This window comes from Pimephales promelas, chromosome 12 (assembly GCF_988280905.1).
Source record: "Pimephales promelas chromosome 12, fPimPro1.hap1.1, whole genome shotgun sequence".
Lineage (NCBI taxonomy): Eukaryota > Metazoa > Chordata > Actinopteri > Cypriniformes > Leuciscidae > Pimephales > Pimephales promelas.
In genome coordinates, this window is record NC_142780.1 from 30439069 (window position 1) to 30463500 (window position 24432).

The window sequence follows — 24432 nt, forward strand, 5'->3', positions numbered from 1 at the left end:
ATTTAATTCCATTTCCCTTGAAAATGTAAAGTAAGGGATTACTCTTTATTCATCTGTAATTTAGTTACAGTTACTTCTGATGTAACTGAGGTCAATACTGCGTATAGATCAATCCGATCTCACAGCGATTCGTATGCATTTTGTGAGGTGTAAATCGTAGGCTATATACGACCGCACTTGTACAAATTCGTATGAATTAGCTATTGTAAAATATGTATGAAAAAAGTGTGAAATGTCATGAGATCAGACATAAAACAATAGTGGGTTTAACATCAAAATGTATCGTCTGATGTTTTTATAATGTAACCTTCTCCAATTTGGTCAGTTTAAGGATAATTCATGCAATTGTATAGTATTTATTTGCAAGAATTAAAACAGATCATGTCTATCCTTGTATTATTCAGCTGGTTGAGATTGATATGGGATTTTGAAAGTAATGGCAATTAAAAGTAATTAAATACTTTTTAGAGAGATTAGTACGGTAATCTAATTACACTGTTGAAGAAGTAATTAGTAACTAGTAATTAATTACTTTATTAGAGTAACTTACCCAACACTGCTTATAATACTGTTATATTACTGTTATACTGTAATATTAATTTCTCCAATTAGGCCTATGTATATTAATTATCATACAAATAATGATAACATTTATAAATAACTTGCCGTTGTAATCAAATTGTAAATACAAATATATATTATTTTACTTTTTATAGTCCAAGCTCAATTTAAGGATAGTCCAAGACTCATCTGTGATTGAAAGAGTTAACGTTTGCCAGTGGGAGGAGAAAACAGGAAGTGGCCCCAAACCCTTTAAACCCGTCCAGTAACTTCACACAAACACAAACCCTTGTGGAGAATAACACCGCTTCATAATCGAGGTGAATGAGCTGGGATGTAAACCAGACTGACTGACTGTCCATCACCCAGGAATCTTCAGCATTTTCATCATCAGATGCGCGTGTTATAATCACTGCGGTGGAGGAACCGCAGCACACAGACTCCAGTCATGAGTACAGTAAACAGTGAGGTGAGTTTATTACCGAGTCTCAAAACCTATTGTTCCCCACCCACCTACTGTAGTCGCGTTCCAATTGTGAGGTGTCTGTTATGCCCAAACAAGGGGTCAGTCAGTCAGGCAGCACACTAGGCTTTGAGGCACTACCTGAGCTATGTGTAAGTTTTAAGCTGATTTGTCTTGCAGTGCGTTTGCGTGAAAGTTAAGAATGTTAAAGGTGTCTTATGCTCGACAGTAACCGCTCTAGAGCTACAATAACACTGAATTTATTGACATAATAGTTATGTTTATTATTAACGCGGAAGCCGTTGTGCTGACGTCACAACCGTGTACTGCATAGCCTACTGCGCAGTTTATGCTGCTTATTAAAAAACAACAATACACACAATATGCTACAATAAAGTTTTAATTCTCAGGTTTAGAAAGTAATTTTCTACAGTCAGATATTGTGCTAAAGTTTCCATAATTTATTCATTAAATTAATCAAGAGGATGTTCTGGGTGTTCACAGTCGAAATTCTGGTTTGTCCCATCGTAACGAAGGATGTCTATCATACCCCACCTTCGAATACTCCTAACGTTACTTCTCTAGCTACTAAATAGAAATAAAAACGTAATAAGAAGTAGCCTAGGCTATGTTGAATTTGCAGTAGCACTACTTGTAATAGCCTACTGTAGGGGAAATGTACATAGATTACAATTAATGTTATATCCAATGCACACTTACACGAACTATCCCATAAGGCCAAGGTAGAGGAGAAATAGGCTGCGTCTGAAAGCTTAGGCAGCTGACTTCGCTTGGCTGCACTAGAAAGTTCCTCAGAAAACTAATTTCAGACAGACTTTGGAGGCAGCGTAATGCTTTAATGATCGACTACAAATAAAAGAGAGGGCTTTGGTGATGACTAAGCGAATAATTAATTACTTCAATCAATAGTAATTTCACACTAGAAATGACATCAACAGTGGAAACCGTTGGTCAAAAACATACATTTACACACAAACTGACCTCCAACCACAACTTTCAGATGCCATCTTTATTTTTCAAGCTCAACTGTCACAGAATGGAACGCACGGGATTGTGGGATGTCAAAGGCAGTGAAGGATACATCTATGTTGCCTACAAAAATCAATCAGATGAAGTTATTTCAGGAGACAGAAAGTGAATCTAACACTGAATTTGGGCATCGCACCCGTGAATGACAGTGTTGTAGTAACTGATGCCATAGATCTTATGACAATGACAACATGGATGTAGTAACCTACGTCCAAATTGCATTCATAGTACACACACATGCATACTATATAGAACATACTTCCTAATTAAGTTCCTCTTTAAATGTTGTACCTTCTCAGTATTCATTTTGGGACACCGCTTGTATGAATCCCAGTTAATGGATACAGAAAAGATGCATATTGTGCAGTGTATGTATAAATGCAGTATACAGCATTTCTAGTTTATTGCTGGAATCTTTGGCCTGAGTGTTTCAGTGCTTACATTATTCTGCAAAAATGTTGCAACTATGATAAAAGTTTCTTAACTATGAAACTGTGATAAAAGAGGTATGAACTATGAGAAACTGTGATTAAAGAGAATTAAATAGGGGAATTTAAATAACATGTTCTGTATTACTTCGACTAGTAAGTAAAGTCTAAAAAGAAGAAGAACAACAAAATAAGCATTAAATAGTTATGAGCAGCGCAGTAATATTTTCGGTTCCTCAACTGGCGAGATTTGACTTCATCATGTTTTTAATAATCATTGATGGGAACAGCCATGTGATTCACTTCCCTGTTTTCAAAACCAAAGGATATGTAAATCATTTTCAGTGCTGGGGTAATGCTAGGGATTTACTCAGTGACCCACTTTATGAGGTGTGACCAAGTGTGTTTTTGGGCTGATCAATAGTGATCCAGGACGTTGTCATAATCATATTCTTGCCAAACATTGATTCAGAACATTTCCTAATCATTTCTATTAATTCTTGTTCTGTCACAAGGGGGGTAAAAGTGTAAAAGGTGAAAAACAGTGCAAACTCACTGGTGAAAAGAAAATGACACGGCAGGAAAAAAAATACTGCAAGTGTCAGCGCACGTCACACGTGTCCCGCCGATCAATACCGACTGCAGAGACAGCGGACATTTAGGGCAGTGATGTTATCCTCATTGATCGTGTGACAGAGGAGACATAAATGTAAAGAGCACAAATGTGCCGTGGATAAACGTCACCATTCTTTCCACCTCACGCTTTCCTACTGTTCTCTATTTTTCTGACCTGTCTAGGCAGGCGGGGCCCTCTAATCTAGCTTGATCCTGGATTATGTTGTTATGACTTTTTCCCGTTTGAGATGTGGTCGTCCATGCGGGACGGGAATATTGACTAGAAGAATCCATAAAGCAGTGAGATCATACTGGGTGGAATCTAGATCTCTCCTGCTTCTTCCGGACCAACTTGTTTGGCGTCACACCGACAGGGCAGGTCGAGCAGGTTTTGAGTTGGTTTACACAACACAAATGAGATTAGGCAGTCGGCTAAATAGTCTTTGACTAAGAGTGGGTTTTTAAATGCTTCTGTCTTGCGTTTAATTCTATTGCAAATGATGATTTTTACATTTCACTTTTTCTTTCCATTGTTGCTCAATTGCAGTACGTATTCTGCGTGCAGCGGAAACCGTCTGCCTCAGCTGTGTTTGTTCCTCTCTTGTTTTCTTCAGAAGCATGGAGGATGCCACTTCTGTATTTCTGAAGTTTAAGGGCTAAACAACAACAGAAGGCAGGCATGGAGGCCAAAAGCACCATGATCCACTGCAAACTCTGCCTGACCGACTGCCCTGAACTGGAGACCAGCACACTGCAGTCCTGTAGCTGTGTGTTTTGTGTGCAGGTAAGAGCATTGCTGAATTAATCTAACTTTAAAACTATTTCATGCCACAGAATAGGTAGTTGTCTTTACATACATTACGCAAGTACTAGTTTTATAAGGAAATGATGTATCTCGCAATAAGCGGGAGGTTCTCTCTAGCTGTGTTCTGGGTTATTAGCACAAGGTGGTCGTAAGAGGGATAAATACAATAAACAAAGCACAATAGTGTTCAGTCTCGCAGAGCGGGGGATGTTTTCTTTCACATGCCGTTTAAGATTAGCCAAGACTAGCCTGTTCCTCTGAAACAAATTTTGTGGGTCCAACTTTCAAATCCTTTGACTTTTTGTGGTTTAAAGCTGAAGTGTGCATTTTATTCAGTGTTTTCTCCTAACTTTTCTGCAAATACTGTTAATACTCTATCAAAATTGTTTCATTCTGAACATGGATCATTCTGACCAGGTTTATTATAGTTATAACTAAAACTACAAAAAAAAAACCTTAAAAAAACAAAACAAAAAAAAAAACTTAAAGATGAAATAAAGTAAAATAACTAGTGCTGGGCAACGATTAATTTCACCCAAAAATAAAAGTTTGTGTTTACATAATACATGTGTGTGTGTCCTGCATATAATTACTTTGTATATATAAATATGTATATTTATAGAAAATGTATATTATTTATAAATATTAATATTTTATATAAAAATAACAAATTTTTCTTAAATATATACATGCATGTGTGTGTAATTATATATACAAAATAATCATACGCAGTACACACACACGTATTATGTAAACACAAACTTTTATTTTGGATGCGATTAATCATTTCCCAGCACTAAAAATAACGTATTTTAAAGTCCCCCCGTAGTCAATAATCTTTGACCAAAATGACAAAAAAAAAAAAAATTCCTGTGAAAAATCTGCAAAAAAAAAAAAAAAAATGTCTTCATGCCTTGAAGATTAGCTTCAATGCAACTCTACACCCTTGGTTCATTTAATATACGCAGAACCATGAATATTCTAATTTATTCCCGCCTCCACTCACTTACGCCTGCTCAGAGATTCACTAGAGGTAACCGCTACACAACAGTATCGCTAAACGTCGAACACATAACGGTAATTAATATGATTAGTCTTTTGCTTGACTACTTTATTAAATAGCTAATAATGTGTTGCTAATGTTACACAAACCATGTTCCCATTCGCAATCTCAGAGTCAGACAGCTGCCTTCTAACAATTATTGATATTTGTATTGTTTTATAATTGAATTTTTTGCCATGAAAATAGCTTTGATTGCTGACGTGGCAGTAAATAAACATAATCTGAATCTAACAATTATCAGAAACACTTTGAACAACTCAGAACATCAGTGGAGAAAGGCATATAGCTATATTGCTAAATCTGCCCGGTTTTCATATCAACATAAAAATATACCAAGACAGCCTGGCTTCTCGAGACTCCCCTGCTAGTTCGCTGCTAATGATATTCTTTATCCCGCTAAAAAGCGCGGATGACGTGTGATGTGATGCCTGCTAAAGCCGGACCGGATGCAATGATTGGACAAACATTTTATGGTCCTTTGCCTTCCACAGACTATATATACATATAAATAATACATTTAGTCCACTTAACTTTGTGCTTGCTATCAGGATGTGATGAGACTTTCAGCCAGTATAGCTAGCAAAAAATGCTAGCTAGAAGCAAAAAATGTTTCAGGAACAAATTGCCTACCCTGCCTTTAAAAGAGTAGTTCACTTTTTAAAAAAACTTTTGCTGATAATTTACTCACCCTCATGTCATCCAAAATATCCATGTCTTTCTTTCTTCAGTCAAAAAGAAATTAAGGTTTTTGACGAAAACATTCCAGGATTTTTCTCCATATAATAGACTTCAATGGGAACCAAACGGTTCAAGGTCCAAAACACTTTCAGTGCAAACTGCAAACTGTTCAAAGGGCTTTAAACGATTCCAGACGATGAATAAAGGTCTTATCAAGCAAAACGATCTCTCATTTAAAAAAAAATAAAGTTTAAGTTTTATAAGCTCAAATGGTCGCCTTGCTCTGTTCTGTGATGCGCGTTCGTGACTCTACTGTTCGAACTCATTCATCAAAATGAGCAAATCTTTTTTCGAGTCATTTGGTTCATTCAACAAACGAAATGAACGAATTGACTCAGAAAAATATTTTCCTTGTGCCAGAAATTACTGATTCTGGCACAGAAAAATTGCTAAAATGTTGCGGAACAAGACTATCTGTCCAAATAAAAGATGACACAGGGAGTTTTTGAAAACAATCTGTGTGTATAATATATATTTTTTCTATTTGTTAAATAATATTTGGTGCCACTTATAATAATGTACGTGATTTGTATAATGTATGATAATGACCTCTTAGTAACCATAGAGAAGTCACACTCTCATGTCTTTGCAGTGTTTAAGACAGTATGTCCAGCTGGCTATTCGGGGAGGCGCAGGTAGTGCCATCACCTGCCCTGATCCGGCCTGCAAGAACACTGGATCTCTGCTGGACTCTGAGGTACTTCTATCTGTCTCACTCTCTCCTTCTGTCTCAGTCAACAACAGTTTCCAGTTCTGCAGATCACGCTAAAAATATTGACTGCGCAAATGCTGCTGTTTACACTGACAACAGGAATCTTTCCTCTACCTAGCATCTATTTTAAGCATCACAATAACTATTGTTCATACTTCGGGTGAAGGGTCTGTTCAAATCAAAACCCCCAAGTACTAAACTTCAGGGTAGTTTAAAGTTCAGGGATAGTTATGAATGATTCCTCAACTCATATATTGAGAAGGTGTTCTGTTATATTTCTAAGCAATTTCACAATTTTGGAGGAGAATTTACACTACCATTCAAAAGTTTAAGATTTTAAAAAAAATGCATTTGAAAGTCACTTATTATTTCTTTGATAAAAAAATACATTAAAACAATAAAATTGTAAAATTATTATTATCATTTTATTAAAAATGGTTTCTGGTTATATATTTTAAAATGTAATTAATTCTTGTTTTCTGTTTTTTTTTTGCGAAATTTTTTGAGTGCTGCTCAAGAAACATTTCTTATTTCTTTCGTTGTTGAAAACAGTTATACAGTGCTACTTAATATTTTTTCCTCAGTATATTTAAATGAATAGAAATATACATAGCACGAACAGCATTTATTTGAAATTGAATATAACATAAGTCTATCCTTTTTGATAAATTTAATGCAACCTTGCTGAATAAAAGTAATTTCTTTTACAAAAAAAAATATCTTACAGACCTGAAAAAACTGAAAGGAAATGTAAATGAACTGAGACTAGGGAGTTGGCTCATTTGACTATACCCTAGCAACCACCCAGAACACCCTAGCAACCATATAGCAATCAGTTAACAATGATCGGCAAGACTTTAGCAACTGCATAACAATGCCATTACAACCACCAACAACGTATCTATTAAATTAAAATAGATCAAAAAGTGAAGGAATAAATATGTCTGGGCTTGTTTAGCCTACATTTTCGTTTTGCTTTCGGTAACCACAGCATTAGTCTCAAGAACACAATGGCTTTATTTATCATGTTTCCGCAAATCCCAGTATTATTTTTCTCCTCATGACCCTAACCAATCTGCTCTGTGAACTTAAGCATCATAAATCAAAGTACAGTGAATCAGCAGTGGTCTATCATTAAACTGGCCTCTGGAAAACCTATATATATATTTTTTTTAACTCAAATTAGTATTCCTTTAATTATTTAGTATGTAGAGGTGTGATAAGCAGGATCATGTATCTATGTCTGGTTTTATTGTATATTATCACTTATATAAGACCTGATTTGCAAACATGATGTGCTATTCACATGCAGTTAGCTAGCTCAAACATGACATGTTCCAACATCACCTGAATATAAATGCATACCTTTCTTTGCACAGCTCACCTCTTTTGCCCCCAGCGATCAGGTCGAGCTCTATCGGCGGCTCCAATTTGAAAGAGGTACGTGCTTATGTATGTATGCACGTACAGTATGTGCCTCTTCCCATAATCCCTCTTGAAGGGTAGCGTTACTGTAACCATCACTGGCAGGAACAAGCCGTTCTAGATAAGTGTTAGAGAACGAGAAAGGCATTATAGACATATTATTTATGTCAGTCCGTGGTTATTGCTGGTTTTAGTTTTATTTTGTTTTTATTTTCTACTTTAAAATATAACAAATGAAAATTGACCAAAATTGAGTTATGACCAAATTCAGATCTACCTGTCCTGTGACAACCGGCCTTTGCTCAGATTCAGAGAAGTGAAGGATGCATCTTTGCTGCCTTTCAAAAAATAACCAGATGAAGGCATCTTATGTGAGATATTACATTGAATTCAGACATGACTTGATAGCTTGTTACCTCAGGGTACGTTTACATGACGTTTGTTCTTTTGTTTTTTTTCGCATACAGGTGACAACATTGTCAAATGATCACACGGTGCTGTATTATTCATGCCAGGCCAGTAGCTGGCGATGTCACTAAAGAAACAGTTCTCGCCTATAGACTGAACACGTAATACGCATGCGCTTTTCACAAATTCACGCTTTTGTCGTGAGACGATAACGTTATAGTTTTCAAAAACTTGCACTTCGTACCCCGTTTGCATTTTCAGGCCCCCAAAACACAGCTGTCGAGTAAATTAATGGCCAAAAAGCATATGTTTATTTAGTTTCGTTGAAAACGGTGTCATGTAAACGCCCCTCAGACTCTCCTGTCTGCAAAGGTTTCTTTGGGTTTCGAACACAAAAATGAGCTTATGGTAACTAGTTGTCTATTTTACAAATCAGAAGAGTCACGATTTTCTGTTTTATCATATAGTTCTAGTAAGAGAATGCCACTGCTTCTCTGAGTCTTGGTTCATGTTGCTGGTTTGTGACTGCCAGGCTCCAGATCAGCGTTTATAGAAGATCCGTAAACAATGAGCTTATTCAGACAGCAGTTTCTTCATCTGAACCGCTTCAAACATGCTAGCCATCGTCTAGACAGTCCGTCATGTCGGACAGAATGTGTGAAAGTAAACTGTGACATTAGTATTCGCAGAGACGGCAAGAAAGTAAACCTTAGTAAAAATTATCAATGAGGAAGTGAATTTTGCAAGCAAGTACAATGTCACGTTTTTTCCTCACTCTTTCTTCCGGTCTCTTTCAGGAGTTCAGTTGGACCCCAGTAAGGCTTGGTGCCCCGTGCTGGACTGCCAGGCCGTGTGCAGTGTGACGCCCGGTAGCGAAGGCAAACCGGTTCCTGTGCCCTGCCCCGTGTGCCATGCCGTCTTCTGCTGTGGCTGCAGAAGCCCCTGGACGGACGCTTATTCCTGCTCCCAGGACCAGCCACTGATGACATCATCAGCAGAAAGGTCAGTGGGACCCACACCAACTAACAAGTGCTTATGATTCATAACACGGCCTTGAGTTTGACATAAACATGCTCTGCCTGTGGTCTCTGCAGTGGAGTGAGCAGCGCTGATACTGATGCGATGATTAAACAGTGTCCTGTGTGTGGCGTCTACATAGAGCGCAATCAAGGCTGTGCTCAGATGCTCTGCAAGAGCTGCAAACACACCTTCTGCTGGTACTGCCTACAGAATCTCGACGTAGGTTTACTAATCTTCTGCCATCCATGACAATAGAAATTCCAAAAGTACCATGATTTCTACCATGGTTTATCTATAACAGTGCCACATTAATGTGTGTGTGTTTGTGTATGTATATATATATATATATATATATATATATATATATATATAAAATGGTACCTTGATTATACTTTGATTAATTAGAAACTGTTACTATTGTAAAACTTTTTACTTTTTTTTGCTCATGTTACTATGGTACCTTGTTTTGTTGGACACTAAGATGGTGTATGAAATAATAATAATAATAATAATAATTGTATTATTTTCATTTGAACTATAATCCATTTTTATTAAATATTTTAAAAACCTAATTTAAAATACTAGTAATAATGGTTATTATTATAAAAATATAATACACTTTGTATTATTAAAAAAATACATTATATATATATATATATATATATATATATATATATATATCTCATCATAAAACGATCTATAGTTAATTATAATAATTAAACAATTTCAATTATTGTAGTATTCCTTTTAAATTATAATTATTAATAATAATTATTACTATTATTAAAATTTAATACATTTACTATTATTAAAAGTGAATATAGAAAATAATGATAAAATAAAATTATGTATTGTTAATAATAATAATAATTTTATTATTTGAATTATAAATCAAATATTTTTATAAAATATTTAATTAAATAATTTTTAATATAAAAATAATAATAATAAATTATTTAAATTACATTTTAATGTAATTATTTCAGTAACAATAATAATAAATATTTATTTGTTTCTTTCCTCTTTTTTTGTTCTGTCATGTATCATTTGTAAGCACGTTTGGATAAAAGCATCTGCTGAATGAATTAATATAAAGTCTCTATGGTTACAGGGCGATATATTCCTGAGACATTATGATAAAGGACCGTGCCGAAACAAGCTGGGACACTCCAGAGCTTCCGTCATGTGGAACAGGACACAGGTGAGCTGGAATACCATTAGCATTGATGTTTTTTTCATTATGTCTGACGTTTACCAATTTCCAAATTACTTTGAGTACTAATTTTAGATAGCAACTTTCGGTTGACACGTTTTTATCAGCAAGATCAGACATTACTATTATGTAATTAGATGAGAACTACTCACAAGCGGTAAGACTCTGGCTGAGTTTCCCTTTAGAGTTCATGTTGCTGTGATGTATTCAGGTGGTCGGTATACTGGTGGGCGTCAGCATCATCGTGCTAGTGACGTCACCGCTGCTGCTGCTGGCCTCTCCCTGCATCCTGTGCTGTGTGTGCAAACCCTGCCAGGCCAAGAAGAACACCAAAAAGAAGAAGAGGAGAGATAAGAAGCCATCAGATTCCACTGCATAGGAGAACTCTTCATAACCAATTAACATGTGTAGCATCTTCCACGTGCCAATCCCTAGTCTTTCTAACCAGGTGCACAAGTGCCTCATTCTCAGTGCCTGGTAAATTCAGTGGATTTATTATGCCTTCAGGTGCATTATAACATGTTTATTGAGTGAACAACATCCGCAAAGGAATGACCCTTTCTCCACTAAGCCAAAATATTTGTTCATGTTTGCTATGAGGTTACATTTAAAAAAAAAGTAATGGACTGTAGCATTGGGTTAAACGCTTTGTTTCCATGTAGTGTTCCAGGCCCCGCTGTTTTTCTTCTGTACTATAATATGTAAATACTCTATTTATGAGTCTGGGTACTGTTCTGTGTTCTTTTTATATTTGATTTTTCTGCATCAGATATTTTATAACTTAATTACAATAAACTAAACACCTTAACTGAGCAGTGAAAGTGACCTGTTTATTGTTCATTGGGGTTAGAGAAAACATAACATTTCACATTACACACAGTCATATTAAACAATAGAGGGCTACTTTACTATATTTTTACATTTATTTTAGTACAGTTAAATGATTTTTAGATTCAAAATCAGTAGTCTCAGGGGCTCATGATACTTACATCTGGTTTGCGTGTCTGCTCTAATGAAACTATTTACTGAACATCATGAAAAAGGAAGCATTTCTCACACACAAGTTGGTGTAATATACTGTATTTCATTAGCTGGGGAAATTTACTATACAGTTCCGGCTTGAAAGTGAGTCATAGTCAATGTTCCTGGTTGTTTAAACCAGCAGGCCTACCAGTTTACTAAACTTATTTAAATAAGGAAACATAAAACAAGATGGAAACAAAACCAAAGTACCATGGTAATTTATAGACATAATCCAATGGTAGTTACAAATTCATTATACAAGATGTAAACAACACTGGTCTAGAAACACTTCCTGTTTCAGTTTGTAACTGTTTTCTTTATTTCACATGTAAAGAAAACATCTTAAAGATGTTTGTTTAACTTTTTGATTCAGTTTTATATGTTCTGTTGGTTGTATTTTATCCCAGCTTTTATGTAGTGTTAAAAAACTGAAACAGGAAGTGCTTCTGGACCAGTGTTGTTTACATCTTGAAAAATGGTCTATAGGCCTAAGTGAAATGGAAGTCTTTTAAACTACAAAGAATTATATGTAATATCATGACTGTACCAAGGTATACTGCCACAGTACTTCTTTTTAAAGGTTTTGAAATCTAGTTTAATTTTTCTCTGCGTTAGCTTAAAACAAGAATAGTCGAGGAATTGCGACGAAGACAACAAATCATGAGTCAGAAATGCTACCACAGATTTGGAACATCTGTGCAGAGTTAAGAGAGAGCGACACCGTGTGGTTAAAGCAGGAATTGTGTAATTGCAAATTAGAAACAAACCAATGTCTCCAAAACAACAATTATTCAAAGTATGTGAGTTAGAACCACAGGCTTTAAAGAAGGGCATTCAAAAAAAAAAAAAAAAAAAAAAAAACACGGGTTAAACTAAATAGTACCCAACTACACTTTTAATGAAGCCACATGGTCATTATGAAAAAATAAAGATGCAGTCATCCAAAAACTATCATAATTGACATGGCTATTTTTTAATGTTTTCACTGTCAAAAGCAAAATAGATAGGCTACACAATGAAATGCATCCCTAAAACTGTTCTAATGCACACTTATTATCCAAATAATCAAATGCAGAAAATGTGAGGCTGGTGTGTGTGTGTTTGTGTGAGAAATACAAATAATTTCTGATATGCAGATTCTTTTGAGCAGCTGCTGGCTTCCAATAATTCAGTGTGTCAGTGAATCGTGATTGTGAGAGTATCTTTTTGACTACACACTCGACTGTGAAGAGACCTATTCAAACACATAGACAACACAGCTGTCCAGCTTCTCACATAATTGCAGTTATTAGATGGGGGTGGAACTGTCATGTGGAAGGATTTTCATATAAATACTGTTTACTTAAAGGGATAGTTCACCATAAAATTATATCCTACATATAAACATTGATCAGCGAACATGAAAAGAAGCTCAACCGAATCTGCTTACAACGTGCAAGAATAAACCTCATTGGTTCTTGCGGATGCTCAATCGTGATAAGCAACACGAGAATGAACCTCATTGGTTCTCACATGTCAAGAGAACATGCTTGAGCTTCTGTTTACCACAACTGATGTGTGAGTGGATGAATGTTTATATGTGAATAAAAGCCTAAATTCAATCTGTTCGTCATAAAGCGACCGAGTCTCTTCAGAAAATTTGGACTAAACCGCTCAATTCAAATGGAGTAGGCCTAGTTTTACGATCTCTTTATGAACTTTTTGAAGCGGGAAAGTGTCAGTTGGTTGTCATGGTTGTCAATGGAGGGACAGAAAGCTCTCATATTTCATCAAAAAGATCTTCATTTGTGTTCCGAAGATGAACGAAAGTCTGCGACATCAGTGTGAGGTAAGTAATGAAAGGGAGTAATTAAATTTCACAATGAAAACAGATTTTTTATTTAGGGTGAGCTAACTTAATCCTTTAAGTTTTCATTTCATGAAGAATTATATTTGCCTAAAGAAAATGAAGCCTATATAATTTAAGGCCTATTTATTTATTTTTAATCCCGGGACATTATTTCAAGATAGTTTGTCATCCAACTTTATGCATCCCGTTTTTATGGTGTGAGGACAAGGTTTTTTTGTCATCGTGACATCATAATGACATCATGCCACACTCTCTCAATTTACATATATAGCCTTTATTAGACATCATCATGAGTTCATTTCAGTTGTCTGGTCTCCCTAGCTCAGTGCACGCTATTGAGCAGATTACTTCAAACAAAAGTGTCTATCTGCATTATCTTTATATGTGCATATGCTTGTACTCGCTGCATCAATTTAATGCATTCATTTGAGTTCATCAAGCAAAACAAAGTAACAATGTTTTGAGCCTGAAATTATGAAAGTATTATTTACTTAATGTCATTTCTGAACCAATCAACTTGTGATTGTAAATCTCTGCTATTTAGTTTAATATATATATATATATATATATATATATATATATATATATATATATATATATATCATCAAAATATCATCAATATCATATAAAAATGGCATTGCACTTATTAAGAGGTCTCTCGATTATTTATTCTCCCCAATTTATACAACGGGCAAATTTAGGACTACATTAAATGACGCTCTTTTCTCGTAACATCTGCCAAACACAACCTCTCCGTGACATCACATCATACTTCAGTCCATTCGCCAACCAGCAGCCTGGATTGGCCAATGGCCAGATAGCGTGAGCTCTGCTCACCGAAGACTCGCAGCTGATTGGCTCACTATAAACAGAGGAGGCGGGACGCAGCAGTCTACAAACTGCAAGAGAATCCGCACCCTCATTATCATAAATTATTCAGTATCTCCTAGAAGCTTCGCATCAGCCCGAGTGCACCTGGACATTACACTTAAATTGTTATTTATGATTATTTATAAGAAGAGGGATTTGCTTAAATTAACTTAAATAACTTATTCTGAAAATAGATACTATTTCCCCCCACGTTTTTCGCATGGAATAATAACTCGGAGTCTATTTTCACATGTGCTGTTCTTTTAATACTTCATTGACATTTTTGAACGCCATAAAGCAGTCTTATTATTTTTGTTTCTTATATTTGAAGTGATTTTCGACATGTGGACCTTTCTTGGCATTGCAAGTTTTACTTATATTTATAAGAAATGCGACGCCCTGGTGAGTTACGCGCCCAGAGAGCTGATGGTGGCCGCGGTGCTGTGCGTGTCGGTGGGTCTGATATTCACGTGTCTCGGGCTCCGCGGACAGACACTCAAAGCGCCTCAATTTCTCCAGATACCTTTCAAACTCTTGTCTACATTCTCCCTGACCAGAAAACTCTTCTCCACGTCTAGTACAGACAGCTGTAGTCGAACTTCTAAAAAGGTGAGATATTGTGTTTTTGATCATTACTATACTTTGTGTCTGTTTTCATTGCTCTCAATATCCACTAATAAAGAGATTGTTTCAAAGAATTTAATCGAATTTTGCGATAATAATTTAAATAGTTTATTCGTTCAGGGTTAACGTTAGTTCAGCCAAATTGAAAATTCTGTCTTAATTTTCTCACCCTCAAGTTCCAATCCAAACACATAATAAGATATTCGGATGAATGTCGGTAACCAAATAGTTGATGGAGTAAATGGGGTCCAGTCCAGCAACTGTTTGGTTACCAACATTCTTCGAAATATCTTCTTTTGTGTTCAGAAGAAGAAAGAAACTCATACAGGTTTGGAACAATTTGAGGGTGAGTGAAGCATGACAATATATTGGTATTTTTACAATATGTATAGGTGTATATATATATATATATATATATATATATATATATATATATATATATATATAAATAATATTAAATGAAACAATTAAATATAAATTATTTTTAGAACACTGCGAATGCTACCATGAAAACAATACATACATTATTATATTGAAAATGATATATATATATATATATATATATATATTAGTTAATAAATATATTTAAATAAAATAAATAAATATTGATATTCTTATAATAAAGACTTTTTGTTGCTTGACACTCAACTTAACTAGAGAGATGTAAAGCGAAGGAGAGCGACTGACAGTCAGTGTGATCAGGCAGAGGATCCCGAGGTCATCATAGTGGGTGCTGGTGTTCTGGGATCAGCCATGGCCGCCGTCCTGGCCCGAGATGGCCGGAGGGTCACAGTGGTGGAGAGGGACATGAAAGAACCAGATCGGATAGTGGGAGAACTTCTGCAGCCGGGAGGATATCGGGCACTCAAGGAACTCGACCTGGAGGGTACAGCATCACTGTTAATGTCTTTCTATCAAAAAGCATGCTTGTTTAAATCTCTTTATATTTTTGTTGGTTTTTAAATCTCTAATAAATAGTAGAGAGTAAATAGAAATGATCATGTTTTTATAGGCTAAATATGCAATATACAAATTCACATTTGTAGCTTTGTATTTCATTTAATTAATAATGATTTTCATAAACTCACAGTTTGTTACTTTGTGTTTGTCTTCTCTCAGGTACTGTTGAGGGTCTGGATGCACATGTGGTGAATGGATATGTAATCCACGACCTGGAGAGCAGGACGGAGGTGGAGATCCCATATCCACAGCTAGAGAACAGCATTCAGGGTGGACGGGCCTTCCACCATGGACGCTTTATCATGGGACTGCGTCGAGCTGCCCTCGCTGAGCCCAAGTAAATACCTGATGCCGTTTGTACTATCCATTTATGACTATAATGACTGACACCTGATGGTGCATATCATGCTTATCATTACTTGTCTTATATAGAAGAATTATTCTAATTTGAAAATGTTTTAAAGAGGTGTTTGAAACCAATATACAAAACCACTGTGTGGGAAAACACACATTTGCATAATGTGATTTTTGACTTTAGACCTCATATATGGTGAGATTATACAGTACTTGTCGGTCAGTCAAGGTTCTTTATAGAGTGCAACAGCTCCCACTTGTGGCGTTGGTAATGAAAGTCTTTTTCCATTCATTTATCCCATAGGGATTTCAAAAAATCTTTGTTAAAGCAGTATAAGCCATGAACCAAGCCAATCAACTATGAGGTGAATAAAAACATTACAAACTTTGATTTGAAGCAAAAAAAGTATTGGAACATCAGACAAAAATACAAAGGTACAAGACTGTGAACTTAACGGCTTTAGTGAGGGAAGAACTACAATCCCATGAAGCACTGCGAACAGCAAATTATGCATATACAAATTATGCACATATATTCAAATATTTAGGGATACTGACTCGATTAGACATTTGCAGTGCTTCATGGGAGTAGGTGGAGTTAATGAGGTCTGATTGATGGAATTTTCTGTACAGCTTCATGAGTAATGTAGATTTTCACTACAGATGATGCTGTTAAACACGATTTTTGCAAAGATAAGCTGAAATAACGTGGGACAACGGCTTCAACAGAAGCAAATAACATCGTAGCTGTCTTCAAAGGTTTGACATTGAAAATGAATTTCCCTATGGAGAAATTTAATGGAGTTTTACCTTTGGAACTTGATATGTAAACTCTATTGGCATCTATGGATCTATTAAGAACCTTTAACATCCATATCCATAACATCCATCCCACAAATGGTGCTTTATAGTGGAAAAGGGTTGTTTAGATGATTTAAATGTTCTTCACTTCTTCAGGAGTTGAATTTTGTAAAAAGTCTTAGTAAGGGCTTTTGTTTCTTTTCACCCAATGATTTAGAGACTGATGGGTTTAATATCATGTCATATTTGCATAGTGTGAAGTTCGTGGAGGGAACGGTGACAAGCCTGGAGGAAGATGATGCGTGTGTGACAGGAATTCAGTACAGGGAGAAAGACTCTGGGATGATCAAGGTAATGGCACACTGATACTCGGTTGAAATATTTGTACGTAATATTGATTAATGGATCACAGATATTTAGATTTGCTCTGGCAATCATCCACAGGAGGTCAAATACTTCTGTAAGCCACACTTTTATTCACATGGCCAGTGTTGGGGGTAACGCACTTTAGTAAAAGTAACAGATTACTTTTTTCCAAGTAACGAGCAAAGTAATGCATGACTTTTAAATTTACTACAAAATAATTTATATTTTCAAATTTGCATTTCCTTCAGCCTGAAGCTTATTCTCTTCACTTTTGTAAGGAAGGACTTTCCTAAGACTGAATTTAGAAATTCGAAACTGCAGTAAAACAATGAAAACTCACTAATCTGTAAAAGGGACAGAGGGCACCACACAACTGGCCCAACCCGATATCTTCCCCCCATGTTGTGGTTCTTGACTCTGCACAATATCTTCTCTCCTCCAGCGCTCATTCAGGCATTCAAATCTCACAAACCTCCTGCCTCCAGCTGTGTTATGCAAGGGCAAAATAAATACTTCTGGCGCGAATGGTAAAATTGTTTCATTCCTGCAGCAGCAGAACAGGCAGAACAAGAAAACAACGCCTGTTCTTCTGTTGTGGGAGATGCCCCAATAAAGATTTGGGTGATAGGTGTTTATTGTTCTTTGCTTGCGAATCTAAGGTTTTCCCTTTTTCATGTTTGGTATCATTTTAAGTGTCTCAGTGCGATTGGTAAAATGGTCTTAATTTCATTACAGTTATTGGAAATAGGAGAAAGATTGAGAACTTAGGAGAATCCAGTTCTCCTCCAAGGGTGATGTCTTTTCAAGATATCTCCCCTCTCCCCCGAGACCAGGTGTTACCCCCTGGGGTATAGGAATGGACCCAAAACAAACTCTGAAAGCTATTGGTACAACCCTTTTGTTCTGGTCTGGCTATTTAAGGCTAGGCAACAGAGCAGTCTTCGGGAACCTGTAACCAGGAAAACCCCCATACAGTGCTGTGTCAGTGTTTTCCCAGTGGAAAGCACTCACACACTACTGTGTGTCTCTGTCAGGAATGCATTGCTTACTTTCAGAATCATCTTTGAGTAATTGATGTCATGTATTTACTGTTAATTGCTTGGGTAATTGGCATGATACATTTTTCCTGACAAATAAATGTTACATCTTGATTTACTCTGGAGTATTCTGACGTCATTATTTTAGTAAATTATAGGAGGCTGGTGCTACCGCAAATCTTGCAGGATAGGTCAAACTAAAGGCGCAGATGTAAATGGAGCAGTAGGCACGTCCTTCTGAAGACCTTTTGATTTCTGTCTATCACTGATTTAGCAAGTTGTATGGAAGTGGCTAAAATAAACTACATTCTTTGTACGTGTGAGCAGTAGGCAACCGACTTAAGAAGTATTAGTTAACCCTGCACCCTCTGACTAAATACAGAACTGACAAGGTTTGTGTCTGTGAGAAACACGATCCGGCCGACGTGATCTCTGTGCGGTATCGGGTCCATAATGAACGAATAATTGAAAGTGTAAAAAACACAGACAAATCAAAGATCTAAATTAAATTATAATCAATAGTTATGGTTATTTTCTAATGAGAAACACAATCTAAACTTGATCATAAGTAAAAATTGGAGTCAGATTAAGCGTAGAGCTAAAGCAATATTGAAACTAAATTATAATAAATTAAGTGAACTTCACTGGAGCGCTGAAAAGACATACACGCATTATCCCTTCGCCCAGCCATTGGATTCCGTCTTTGGGCCAATGGGTGGACCTTACACTTTTGCTGGGAAAGAGCCTTTACATTTTCCAAAAATAAAACATTTTTGTAATTAAAAACAAACAAGCAAGCCTAGCCCATTTTTTTTTTCCCCTCACTGCAATCTTACTCTTTCCCTCAGGAGATCCGTGCTCCCCTGACTGTGGTCGCTGACGGCTGTTTCTCCAAGTTCCGTAAGAATCTAATTTCTGGGAAAGTTAAAGTATCGTCTCATTTTGTTGGATGCATAATGAAGGTAAACATAAGGGCGACAGTTGCAGTCTTCTGTTAAAAAATCCCAAGCAACACAATGATTCAGTGTGCGGTTATGTTCTCTTCCAGGACTCACCTCAGTACAAGCCCAATCATGCAGAGCTGGTTCTAGCTGATCCCAGTCCGGTGTTGATCTACCAGATCTCCTCCAATGAGACTCGGGTTCTGGTGGATATCAGAGGAGAGATGCCCCGAGACCTTAAGCAGTACATGACAGAAAAAATCTACCCACAACTACCAGGTATCGGACTTAGACTTTAAAAAATCCTCATTGCTAAAATGAGTACTTTTTATACTGATGGATTTCTAAAATACTTCTTATTTCAGTCGTATTTCTATATACAATTCACAACAATAGCCTGGCTAATGCCAGACCACATGTCATTGAGAATGAGACGTGGTCTGGCAAACCATACAGTCATTTTCTCGTATTTGAGGCGTGGCTTATGAATGCCCAGAGCCGTATTATTGGGTGCTACGAATGTCTATCAAATACGCCTGTACGTAGCTCATAGTCAGTCGGTTCAATGATAACAGGTGACGTATGTAGAGCGACACGAGAAGATGATGGGTCGGAGATTTATGTACACACAAAGGCTGTATCAAAAAGTAACTTCGCGTCCACTGCCAAGATGGATCCATAGATATAAACAAACTGCTTCGGTGTGTCGCATATACGTCATCATCGTCTTGTTGCTCCCTCCCTGTTCTGTGATTGGTTCCCTATCTCAGGCAAAAATTTGGTTCATGGTGTCCAGGCTGCCTAGCGGCATGAATAAAAATCGCGCTTCGGCAAGGCAGCATGGGGAAAGCCAGGCTAGCACAACAACACAATTGAAACATTACGACAAAATGCTAACAAATGTGTGCATTTTGCTTACACAGAGCATTTAAAGGAGCCATTCATGGTGGCATTGCAGAATGATCGTTTGAGAACAATGCCAGCCAGCTTCCTGCCACCCTCACCAGTCAATAAACCAGGTAAGCCATAAGGAATGACTTTCTATCTATAGACCATTTCACAAGATGTAAACAACACTGGTCCAGAAACACTTCCTGTTTCAGTTTGTAACCGTTTTCTTTATTTCACATGTAAAGAAAACATCTTAAAGATGTTTGTTTAACTTTTTGATTCAGTTTTAAATGTTCTGTTGGTTGTATTTTATCCCAGCTTTTATGTAGTGTTAAAAAACTGAAACAGGAAGTGCTTCTGGACCAGTGTTGTTTACTTGTGAAATGGTCTATAATGTATATTAACACACACACACTTCAAATGTTTGGAATAATTAATTACATTCTTTTTTTTTTTTTTTTAAAGAAGTCTATTATGCTCACCAAGGATGCATTTGTATGATCAAAAATACAGTAATATCGTGAAATTATATTGCAATTTAAAATAGCTGTTTTCACTTGAAAATATTATAAAATGTAATTTATACCTATGATGCAAAGTTGAATTTTCAGCAGCAATTACTTGTGTTGCGTGTCATACTGAAATGCATATTTGCTAAAAAACGGTTTCCATAAAAGTATAAAAATGCAGCTTTGGCGAGCATTAAACTGGTAGCGTGTGTCATGAAAACCCTAAAATGTAGATGTTACATTAAACTTCAGTAGGCCTTTTGAATCTTTAATTCAATTCAGGATTGGATTTCATAACAATTTTTGCATCCATAGAGTGAAATTGTGCAGTTTAATGTGTAAAACTGTGTGTTGAGTGATGACCCACCTGTCCTCCATTAGGGGTTCTGCTCTTAGGAGACGCGTATAACATGCGTCATCCTCTGACCGGTGGCGGGATGAGCGTTGTGCTGAATGACGTCCGCATCTGGAGAGACCTGCTAAAGAACATCCCTGATCTCTATGACAATACAGCTGTGCTCCAGGTAACCGCTAACATCAGATCCCTTTCTGGTGCCAGGCATTGCTGCTTGTCACTGCAAATCATATCAAGACAAGAACGTTTAACATCAGCTTTGTTGCGAAACTTAGCGAGTTGACTACATACTGTGAGCTCCAAGATAACTTCTTATTGATTAACCGAATTTACAATTTTACCTGATATGTGTGTCTTTTATGTATTGATGCTAATTGGATTACACTGTAAAAAAAAAAAACAAACAAACTATTTTCATGATACATCACAGCTTTTTTTTTCTTTTGTCAAATCAACTTAGATAATTGAATGTGGTTCAGATAACATAATATTTTTGAGTGATCTCCTTTATTGTATTGACTCAAATTTTTAAGGCAACCAGGTAACTTATTTTAAGTTAAACCAACATTTTTTTGCAGTGTAGGTAATGCCTTTGTAGGCAGGTTTTAGAACAGATGGTATTGGATAAATGCTTAAATGCAGCTGAGATCATGATGGAACTGAGAAATGAGACTGTTTTTGTTGTCAGGCAAAGAAGAAATTTCACTGGGAGCGGAAATCATCTCACTCGTTTGTAGTGAACGTCTTGGCTCAAGCACTGTATGAGCTGTTTGCTGCGACCGACAGTAAGTGACGAAACCAAACACATTCTTAAATCTACATTTTTTCACATTTTCAAAAAACAGTCTCCTTTTAAAGGTAATTCGTTATCGCGTTACTCCCTACAAAACTTAGTTACTTTTTGCGGAAAGTAATGTGTTGCGTTACTTTTTCTCACCTGATTGAGACTCGCTCTTTCCAAGCCTTTCAGGTGTTTTTTTTTTCATTGAAAAGCAACATGTTGACACATTTAGAATAGTATAATATTTTAAGAATAGTCTAATATTTTAAGCATTTAGAATATTTCCTGACCCCTAGAGCTACGTATGACATGCAAAAGATCTCTCAACATTACAGCTTATATTGACTGATGTACAACTCTTTATATTGAAAGTTGAAAGAAATGTGTTTTGTGTACTTTTGGTCAATTCTGGCTCACATGTGAATGGAGAAGAGAGAGAATTTTAATGCAACCTTACAGTAAAACCCTATTCTGGACAAATGTGGGCAAAATAGTTTTGATTTATTTTCAAAAAATACTTCACTTGATCTGAGCGGTACAAGACTTGGCTACTTTTCCTAAGTTTGCCTCCTGAACACACAATTTTTTTTTTGACTCAATTCTACAATGTTAAGTGGGTGAAAAAAAAACCCCTCAAGCTTGTATTTGGGTAAAATATGGGCACCCATAGAAATGAATGGGAAAAACTAATTTAGAGCATTCTAAAATAAGCCAAAATAAGACACCAGGTGACAGCAAAGTTACTTCATCTTCATCTTTAGGTTTTAGCTCTAAGAACTTATTGGAATGATATTTTAATATAGCTAAAATAAATAAATAAATAAAACTACATAGTAATTAATTTACATATAAATTATTTACATAGAAATATGTTACTTTTTGAAGTAAATAAATTCAAAAACACCCCCAAAATAAAAAAAAACACCATAAATGGATAGACAAAACTTTATCGAAGACAGTGATATAACATTTATAATAAATAGGAATTAGGATCACACCTGAGTCCTCCGTGACCACATTTGTCCACAATTACAGGGTTGAGGGCTATAAAGTGAATACGGTTTGAGGGCTACAAAAAATGTTCAAGCTAAGTTAAAACTAAAAAGTAATGTGCATTACTTTGAAAAAAGTAACTAAAATAATGTGTGTGATTGTGTGATAATTTGTAATGTGTAAATTTATAAAGTAATCCATTACTTGTTACATCAAGAAAAGTAATCTGATTACATAATCCAAGTTACTTAATGCATGTAAAACTTCTGTTTATTTTCAGATTCACTGCATCAGTTGAGAAAAGCCTGTTTCCACTATTTCAAACTTGGCGGAGAATGTATCAACGGACCGATCGGCCTTCTGTCAGTGTAAGTATTTACAAAACAATCTGCCCCTGAAAAGCCATCCTGACCACTAAACTGAAAACATCAGTGTGGTCCTCAAATCAGATCTCTTTCACTGGTTCTTGCATGCACATTGTTGTCACACCACTAATCTCTTTCCCCCCCTTAGATTGTCACCGAAACCCTTGACTCTAATCTGTCACTTTTTCGCGGTGGCCCTGTACGCCATTTACTTCAGCTTCAAATCTGAATCCTGGCTAACAATTCCACGAGCGCTGGTCAATAGTGGAGCCATCCTGTACAGAGCCTGTACCGTGATGTTTCCTCTCATTTACTCAGAGTTACAGTACCTGGTTTACTAGGAAGGAACTTTCAAACTGAAAAAGAAACTGATTTTTAATTTCTCCTGCCATTGAAAGGGACACATCTGCCACTGGTGGCTACATCCAAGTGCCTCATTTTCATTTGGAAAAAAAGGGATTCCTGTCAGAAGACTGCAAAAGGAACAAGCCTCAGATGAGGAAATACGCATTGTTAATAGACTTATATTTTCATAATGAAATTTGCCTTGAACCCTGCAATTAAATGTGGAAAAATCCTGTGCTTTATTTTAAAGTCAATATTGCTGAGTGCAAAATTAATTGATTAAACCACTAGGCTACTTGACTTTTAAAACTGTGTAAATGTTTTCCTTGTTTTCAAAATACTAAAGACAATCAATGGGATTGCATCTCATTTGTGGTTAAAGCACCCGTTTTCCTCGATTCAGTGCTTTTTCAGATTTTTTTCACAATTTTGCACGTCTTGATTTTCACATGGTACTCTCATTATCATTTTTGCCTTCCTCTGTTGTATAAAAAGTTTTCAGGTCAACATGTAGTGCTGTCTATCTCTTTAAATTTGCAGTAAATATGGCATTCTATTCAAAGTAAAATCATGTGTATATTTTCTGAAAGAGAACAAGAGCTTTAATGTGAAGATTGAATTAGTTTCTAATGTGAACTACTTCAACCATGAGTGTGTGGTTATGACGGTGTTACATTTGTGTTCATAATATTTCTGGCTTTGTGTATTATAAGACTGGAATACCCAGAGACATTTGTGAACCTGGTTTAAAGGCCTGTTTTTAATATCTCTCATTCTTTTATAATTAGATGGAGGTTTGTGGTATAAATTACCATAGCAACATTAAGCAATTTACAATATATCCACCAGGTGGCTCTCTTGCACCAG

General features: G+C 36.1%; 2 protein-coding genes across 6 annotated transcripts; both read left to right on the plus strand.

Moving 5' to 3' along the window:
* Positions 1–786: 786 nt before the first annotated feature.
* On the plus strand, positions 787–11313 carry rnf144b (ring finger protein 144B). Of its 4 annotated transcripts, none has more exons than XM_089117932.1 (8): positions 787–1030; positions 3735–3901; positions 6316–6420; positions 7815–7875; positions 9066–9270; positions 9363–9507; positions 10400–10489; positions 10713–11313. In XM_089117932.1, exons 2-8 carry the CDS (start codon positions 3797–3799, stop codon positions 10878–10880), a joined length of 879 nt encoding a protein of 292 aa, XP_088974058.1. In that variant the 5' UTR covers positions 787–1030; positions 3735–3796; the 3' UTR covers positions 10881–11313. The 4 variants fall into 4 exon arrangements, with proteins under 4 accessions (XP_088974058.1, XP_088974057.1, XP_088974060.1 ...); XM_089117931.1 differs by having other exon boundaries at positions 788–1030; positions 3732–3901; XM_089117934.1 differs by lacking the exon at positions 787–1030 and adding an exon at positions 2714–3496 and having other exon boundaries at positions 3732–3901.
* Positions 11314–14294: 2981 nt separating this feature from the next.
* sqlea (squalene epoxidase a) lies at positions 14295–24072 on the plus strand. Of its 2 annotated transcripts, none has more exons than XM_039650890.2 (11): positions 14295–14852; positions 15525–15753; positions 15987–16164; positions 17237–17333; positions 19234–19347; positions 19434–19605; positions 20250–20345; positions 21108–21250; positions 21770–21866; positions 23136–23223; positions 23369–24072. In XM_039650890.2, exons 1-11 carry the CDS (start codon positions 14586–14588, stop codon positions 23559–23561), a joined length of 1674 nt encoding a protein of 557 aa, XP_039506824.2. In that variant the 5' UTR covers positions 14295–14585; the 3' UTR covers positions 23562–24072. The 2 variants fall into 2 exon arrangements, with proteins under 2 accessions (XP_039506824.2, XP_088974063.1); XM_089117937.1 differs by having other exon boundaries at positions 15570–15753.
* Positions 24073–24432: the final 360 nt, after the last annotated feature.